Source organism: Ursus maritimus, unplaced genomic scaffold, assembly GCF_017311325.1.
Source record: "Ursus maritimus isolate PB19 unplaced genomic scaffold, ASM1731132v1 scaffold_8, whole genome shotgun sequence".
NCBI lineage: Eukaryota > Metazoa > Chordata > Mammalia > Carnivora > Ursidae > Ursus > Ursus maritimus.
In genome coordinates this window covers 76,365,709-76,373,185 of record NW_024426996.1, presented here as the reverse complement: position 1 = coordinate 76,373,185, position 7,477 = coordinate 76,365,709, and the positions used below count along the sequence as shown (strand labels likewise).

At 57.7% G+C, this 7,477-nt stretch overlaps 1 protein-coding gene across 1 annotated transcript; it reads right to left on the bottom strand.

The window, feature by feature from the left end:
- Nucleotides 1–2,887: 2,887 nt before the first annotated feature.
- On the bottom strand, nucleotides 2,888–6,991 carry MSX1 (msh homeobox 1). Its single transcript, XM_040625311.1, has 2 exons — nucleotides 6,371–6,991; nucleotides 2,888–4,071 (listed from the first exon to the last, which is right to left on the bottom strand). Exons 1-2 carry the CDS (start codon nucleotides 6,837–6,839, stop codon nucleotides 3,629–3,631), a joined length of 912 nt encoding a protein of 303 aa, XP_040481245.1. The 5' UTR covers nucleotides 6,840–6,991; the 3' UTR covers nucleotides 2,888–3,628.
- Between the last annotated feature and the right edge of the window lie 486 nt (nucleotides 6,992–7,477).

Below are 7,477 nucleotides of genomic sequence, written 5' to 3'. Positions count from 1 at the left end.
AGCACAAAGGAGTTAAATTCGTGGAGCTAGGGCTGAGCTCCCAGACGCCGGTTTTCCAGCGATACGCGCACTCCGTGGACCTTTTCTAAAACCAAAGGGTCGTTCAGGCACTAGGTGACCCTCAACGAGAGAGGCCTGGGCAGTGGTGGAAAGCGTGGAACCCGGCTTGTAATCTGTGTTCGAATCCCTGCTTTCCCCCTTATGGGCTGTGTGACCTTGGGAAATCACGTAATGTCTCTGGACCACCATACACCCTCTTGTTTAAAAAAAAAAAAAAAATCCCATGAGGTTCTTGGGAGGCGCGGGGGAGCCGGCTTGGCCGGGAATTCCTCTGGGCGCCATAGGTGGTGACTCGGAGTGAATGATCCGGTGTTTCCTGCCAAAGGAGGAAACTGATCCGTAAAGGACCAGGCCTGGGAACCCCCTACCCACTCTGCCCTCGCTTGATAAACAAGCAACAGAGTTCGGAGGACTGAGCTGAGAGAGAAGCGGTGCCCGGATTCCCGCCGCCAATTCCCAGCAGACCTGGCTGAATCTGGCCCAGGGTCTTCACCCCACAGCGGTGCGCCGCTCCGATCTAGCAAACATTTATTGGGCACCTTCTGTGTACATGCTGTATTGAGAAAGGGAATTCGAAAACAAAAGCGGGGAAATAAAGAGCTAGACGAAAAGAAACAAAAATGGGAAAATTAAGGGGCACGGGAGTAGAAGGAAACCCGGACCCAAGCCGGCAACGCAGGCGGAGGCGCGCGCGGAGGCGGGCGCGCGCGGGGGTCCCGGGGCGGCGACCTCCTCCACCGCTCAGAGGTGCTGCGTGGGGGAAGGGGGCGCGCCCGACTCGCCTGCAGCTACCGCCTCTCTGGAGCCGCGGCGCGTCTGCAGAGCGCGAGCCGTTGCTCATTACTGCAATTATGTTGCTCTAAGTTTGCCTCGACCCTAAATTGCCAAACTTCGAGGAGCCAGGAGGCCCGGGAGTCCGAGCCAGAGGAGACACCTGATCCTGCCCCACCATTCCCCTACCCGCACTAGAGTAAAAGACTCCAGTGCGGCGGACGCACCCGTGAACTGAGAAAAATCAGATCCACCCGTATTCCCTGGGCGCCCTCTCTCGCGGGGATTCATTGGCACTTCCCCCAAAATCCTGGGACCAGGGGAGGATTCCCAGGCCCATTTCGCAGACAAGAATACTGAGCAACAGAGAAATGGAGAATCATCTCTCCCCAAAGTCAGGCAGTCAGTAAGCGGCAGGGCTGGGATGAATCACGTTGGTTTGTCTGGCTTCAAGTTCAATACTATCCCCAGGACAGGAGAATCACCAGGGGTGTTCCGGAAAGGAACCCGAAAAATTTGTAGGAGCCAGTGTCCTGCGCTTCGTCACTGTCAGGTTGCTTAGTGTATAAAGAGGAAACAAGTCCTTTCTGCGTCTGCAAGAAGTAGCGATGTACCTCAGCCCTCAAGCGTAGTCAAGGACTACGTGAGTCTGAGACCTTTTTAGATCTAACTCCTCTCTCTTGGGGACGAAGAAGCCCAGATTCGGGTTCTGACCGCGCTTCTAGGAGCCCAGAAATCTGGAGCCGCGGAACTGCGCTTCACAGCAAGCTTGCTTTCTTTTCTTAAGGAAGGGGAATTGTGACATGTTGGGACTTCAGCCCCAGCCTCCGGGAGGGAACGTTTGCCGGAGCTATCGAGATTGGAGGATCCGAGACCCAGGGTACCGTGGAACTTGCTCGGCGCCAGCTCAGAGCCCGCCCGGAGTGCATGCGCGCAGCCCTGCGCTCTCTTGGAATTCCTAGGCAGAGCTCCGGCCCCTGGGGCTAGAAACAGCTCCATGTGTCCCAGACTCGGTTTCCACCCTGCACCACGGGCCTCTAGCTGTGGAGACGTCCACCCTTCCCAAGTCCAACGCCAGGTCCCTGGAGTTCTAATAACCCTTGGCCTGCTGGCTTTCAGGTTTAAGGGCTCGCAGCAAAAGTTTCCTGGGGCTGTCCAGCGTGGAGTTTGGAAGTGCGGGCCAATGCGGAACTGAGGCAGGGCTGGGGGAGGGAGGGCACGCAGATCTGGAGAGAATTATGCCAGGGCCCCCAACTCGAAAGGGAACAGAGCGATGCCTGGAATATAGTAGGCTCTGTTTACTATGAGGTCGTTTTCTGCCATTAACATCCTTGCAGAATTCCCCCCAGAAGGCTAAACTTGGCGCTCGTTCAAATATATTCTCCTGGAAGCCTGAATTTAACCTACTTTGTAAAAGAAAAACCAAGTTTGTTAGCGTTTGGAGGCAGGGGCTCATGCAAAGGACACGGCAAGGTGGGAAGTGTACTGTCGCCTTGGGTTTTCAATAAAGTGTTTTGTTTTTAGGGGTCCTAATAGGGGGTGTGAAGGCGTTCCCATTCTGGCAGCTCAAAATTAGATCCACAAACCGGGTCTACACCAGCGAGGGGATTTGGAGAAGCAAAGCAATGGCCTCCACCCCCCACCTGGCCTCCTGTGGGAAAAACAGGTTTGCGGGGGTGGGAATTGTCTGGATTAGCTGTCTGCAGTCATCAAACCATTTGGGTGATTCGCTTTGTTTTCATAGACAGGTTAAAAGGGAAGAAAAAAGAAAGAGTCGGTTATGGGTCGCCTGGGCAAGTGTCGATTTCAGCTTAAAGTGAATTGGAAAATTGAGCCTAATTATCCTAGGTAATTGCTTCAATTCTCCACTTGACTTTGCTAACGCAGATCTGTCCTGCATGTTCAAAAAGGCACCTCCCCCCATCCCTGAATATCCTGTTGTCACCTTTGAAAGGTGCTAGTGTAAAACTACTATCATGCTGAAAAGCAATTGTATATGTGAACAGAAGGCAAGAAGTTCAAATAAAAGCCTAAATCAATAAAGAGATCGTTTCTTGTAGCTTAAAATTAATTTATTTAACAAATATAGCTATAATATAAATGATAATAAAATTTCAAATATACAGTATATTACACACAACCCCTTCCAAAGGGATTCGTGAGAGTCACACAAATGTACTGTTAAATAGAAACAGGAGTTTTAAATTTTATTTTACAGTTTTTTCTGGTACTGGTGAGAGAGGTCCCTTCAACCTACCTTGGCAACGCATCTGTGTAACCCCCTCCCCCACCAAAAGCAGACGTTTTGCAGTTGAAGGTCTCTGAAGTTTTCCGATGGAAGGACCGGGGTTTCCATCTCCCCTGGCTTGCTCTTTTCTTTTTCTCCAACTGTTCTTATTTTCCAAAATCTTCAATCGTGAGTTTCTCTGTGCTCCTCCTGCCTGGTGTCAGGACAGGACACAGCCGCCTAGTGCCGGTCCAACCGCTAACTCTGCGGGGGACCGCTGGGAAGTCTACACCTCTCTAACCCCAGTTTCTCCATCTGTAACACAAAGGGTAGATCTAGATTCTAGAAGAGTGTTAAGGGCCCCTTCCAGCCACTTTGGGGAAGGGGATCAGACATTGGAGAGTGAACGCAGGGAGCAGCCGAGGATAAACCGGAGCAGCTTGGGGGTTAAAGGGGAAGGAGCCGGGCGGTGCCGAACAAGGGAGCTCGTTGGGGGATGGCTCCTGCGGCTGGCAGGAGACGGGGCTGGAGGAATTGGCTGGTACCACAGGGAGGGGACCCTGGGATCCTCTATGTCAGGTGGTACATGCTGTAGCCCACATGGGCTGTGTAGAGTCCCACGGGCGCCACCGGCAGTGCGGCGCGCTGGAAGGGGCCCGAAGCCCCGTAGAGCGAGGCGCCGGCTGCGGCCGCTACCGCCGCGGGGCCGCCGAGCGGGAAGGAGAGGCCAAAGGCAGCCGGGGGCAGCATGGGCTTGGCGGCCATCTTCAGCTTTTCCAGCTCTGCCTCCTGCAGTCTCTTGGCCTTGGCGCGGCGGTTCTGGAACCAGATCTTCACCTGCGTCTCGGTGAGGCTGAGCGAGCTGGAGAACTCGGCGCGCTCGGCGATGGACAGGTACTGCTTCTGGCGGAACTTGCGCTCCAGCGCCAGCAGCTGCGCGGTGGTGAAGGGCGTCCGCGGCTTGCGGTTGGTTTTGTGCTTGCGCAGGGTGCAGGCTGGGGGGCTCAGCCGCCCTAGGGGACCGAGAAAAAGGCAGGGGGTTAAGATGGCGGCGCGGGAGAGTCATCTGCCCACGAAGTAGTAACCGTAGTCAATAGCAATACCAACTATTCATTTTCGTGGAGCACCTCGGTGCCAGGCACTGGGAGAGACCCTTGGAAAAGGTTTTTTCCAGTTGCCACGCCCCACGGGGTAGACGTTCCTGTCTACTTCTTGCAAACGAGGAAACAAAGATTCCAGGGGAAACAAGCGCAGCTTCAAGGCCCGCACTTAACTGGGAAGAGGTGCGATGCCTTCGTGGTAGGTGGCTGCTCAGGAGGGCCTTCCGGGCGGGCCTCCTCCCACCGACGCCCGTGTTGGAACGGTAGCTGTTCATAAGGTTGATGAAACACGCGCAAAGGCCCTGCACCCAACCCAAGATCTCATCTAGTTTCATGAATTGGCCAAACATTTATCTGTGCCCACCAAGTGTTGGCGCTAGGGTAGGCCGCTTCGTGGCATCCAACCCAGATCTCCAAATTCCACTCTTTCCCTTGGAACAGCATGTTCCTACAGGGTTCTAAGGGCAGTCCCAGGGGACCCAGAGGCGGAGCAAAGCCGGCTGTCAGGCGATGGGGAGGTGGCACCATGGCCATATCTCAAATACATAAAGTGCCAATGGGGGTGGGGGGTTTCTGATTGTCTCAATTGTCTCCTGGGTCTCTCCCACCCCCAGCGCCTTGGCCCTCTGGTCACACACAAATGGGAGAGGGTGGGAGGGGGACTGCAATCACTTCTCCTCGACCTGGGTCTCCATTTGAAGAGATCAAAGATGCCAACCTATTTCTTATGGCTTCAAAATATACCTCAAGGATGGGCGGTGAGCGAGCACCCCGACAGAGGGCTCCCGCAGGTCCGAGACTGAGTCCTCTGCGCCAGTCAACCCCGGCCACATCGGGCAGCCGGGGCCAGATAAAATGTAGAACAAATTATTTCCAGGACAATGGGGATCACAACGACTTTGGGGTCTGGGCGGAGGCCCTAATCGAATTCCCAAGTCCTGGAAAGGCTGCTTTCCCTACCCAGCAGCTTCCCTCGGGAAAAATGAATTCAAGTCGAGAATATTTCACCATGCGGGTTTTGCCTAAGCATGCATTTTTTTCGTTGGCTTTTTTTTTTTTTTAATGATCCTTTGGGTTCACAGACCACCAGGATATGAGTCAAACGAAACCTCGTGTTAACATCCCCCCTTCTTCCCTGCTCCAGGCCGTTGAGAGTCCGGGAAGCAGTTGGCCCCCGACTCGCTTTCCGCCCGGCCGCCGGAGGGGCGGGCGCCGAGGAAAACGTCACTCCCTTCGGTAGCGACAGCACAGCCCTGGGCCACCTTCTCCAGCCATTAGGCCCAGGGAGGGGCTGGCCTTTCAAAGACTTTTAATCCCCAGATAAAAATCATTCCTCAGCATCACGCCATTGAATTCGGGTTGCTATTATGCCGCGCAAAATAATCGGAGGAAACGAGGAAAACTTGGGAATTTCCCGTGCTCCTGAAATATCTCCGAGCGTGTTTGCTAGGCAGAGAAGCCGGGGGGCCATAAGGCCTTGGAACGACCCCGAACGCGCCTATGACGGCTGGAGTCCGCTTCAATGGCCCAGTCTGCGAGGTTTGGGAGCTTCCCACCGCCATCGAGGGGGCGCCTCCCACTAAATGACTTGGTGCCCCGCCCCCTCCACTGGAACCTGAGCGCCCCCTCCCACTAAATGACCCATCCACCAGGAGTAGGAAGTATCTGCCTGAAACTAGAAGGGGGAAGGGGGAATTTTGCAAGAGGTTAAGAACTTCTGGGCAAAGAGATACTTCAATGCGGGGGGTGAGGGCAGTCTTCTACTACGAGAAAGTGAAACTCTGCGCGCAGGGAGGATGTCCGCACCACTTGGAGCCACCCGTAGGGATAACGGCGAAGTATCAGGGCTTGAGGGCAGATAGGGAAGTGGGGACTCCTGGGTCCTCTGATGGCAGCTGGAGGAGAGGGTACCCAGACATCTTGTCCTACAAGTTAACTCCCACCCGCAGCGTCCCCTGGCCAAGGCGAGGAGCACGCGAAAGTGGACCGAGAGTTGGGTTTCAGCCCGGCCTCCACCCCTTTAGCTGATGGGAGTGGGGAGAGGAGTAAACCCGGGCCTCCCCCCCAACCGATCTGCAGCACCGGCTCCAGGTACCCAGCTGCAGGTACGCAGCCGCTGGAGACAAGCAGGCGCCGGCGCTCGGCCTGGCGCCCTCGGGTCCGGCATCCCCGCCCAGCCCCCTCCCCCGCCGCCTGGGTTCTGGCTACTTACTGGCCGGGGGCGGGGAGAAGCGGGGGTTCTGCATCCACGGGGTCCTCTCGGGCTTCTCGGGGCTCTCGGCTTTGACCAGAGCATCTTCTGGCAGCTTGAGGAGTCCTCCCACCGAGAAATGGCCCAGCGGCCGCGGCGAAGACGGCGCGTCTGGGGCTCCCAGAGACCCCGGCCGGGCGCCCAGAGGCTGTGCAGAGCCGCCCGCCGCCTGGGCGCCCTCAGAGGCCACCAGGGCGCTCTCCTTGGCCCCGGGCTTCCTGTGGTCGGCCATAAGCGCCTCCACGCTGAATGGCAGGAGTGAAGGGGACACTTTGGGCTTGGCCCCCTCCTCGTCTGCGCCCATGGCGGCCGCCGTGGCCGCGGTGGCGCTGGGAGCCTGGCCCCCACCTCCCCCCGCCGGCTTGCCGAAGGCGGAGTCCTCCACTTTGACACCGAGTGGCAAAGAAGTCATGTCAGCAGCCGGGGCCATGCAGAGCCGGGCCCCCCCTCCAGCCGCAGCACGGGTCAGCCGCCGGGCATGGGCTTCGGGCGGGCTGGGAGCGCGGCCGGCCTTTGCGAGCGCCCGGGGCCCTGGCCGGGCGGGCCCTCGCGCGCGCGCTTCCCGCCCCTCCCCAGAAGGCCAGCTCCGGCGCTCGGGGCCTGGTTCTTCGCTGGCGCCGCCGCGCAGGCCGAGTTCCCGGGCGCACTCGCCGGCTCCGGGTCGGGCCGCAGCTCCCCAGAGAACTTGCTAATAAGGCGAGGCCGGCGCGGCGGCGGCCAATCAGCACGCGAGGGGGCGGGCCCGGCGCAAGCCATTGGGCAGCGCTCCGGCGGACTGGCCCCGAGGCGCACTGGGCCGCGGGGCGCGCGGGACAGGGCCCGGCCCCGGGAGGGCAGAGCAGGGGAGGGGGCGCGGGAGAAACTTTCTTCCGCACTGCTGCCTGGGCCGCCTGTCTCTTTCCGGGTCCCCGTCGGTCTCTATTTTTCTGTGTTCCTGGGGGACTTCTCTTCTGCCCACCCCTCTCTCCCACGCCTCCCTTTTTTCTCTACTCTTTCCCTGGTTCCGTCTACCAAGGCTTCTTGACCTTCCTCTTCAGTCAGCTGCTGGGTCTGTTTCTCTGTCCCCCT

Coding starts and splice junctions, on each gene's coding strand:
- MSX1 (XM_040625311.1), bottom strand. CDS start 6,839: ATGGCCCCGGCTGCTGACATGACTTCTTTGCCACTCGGTGTCAAAGTG. Junction 4,072..6,370: donor CTTCTCCCCGCCCCCGGCCA/GTAAGTAGCCAG, acceptor TCGGTCCCCTAG/GGCGGCTGAGCCCCCCAGCC.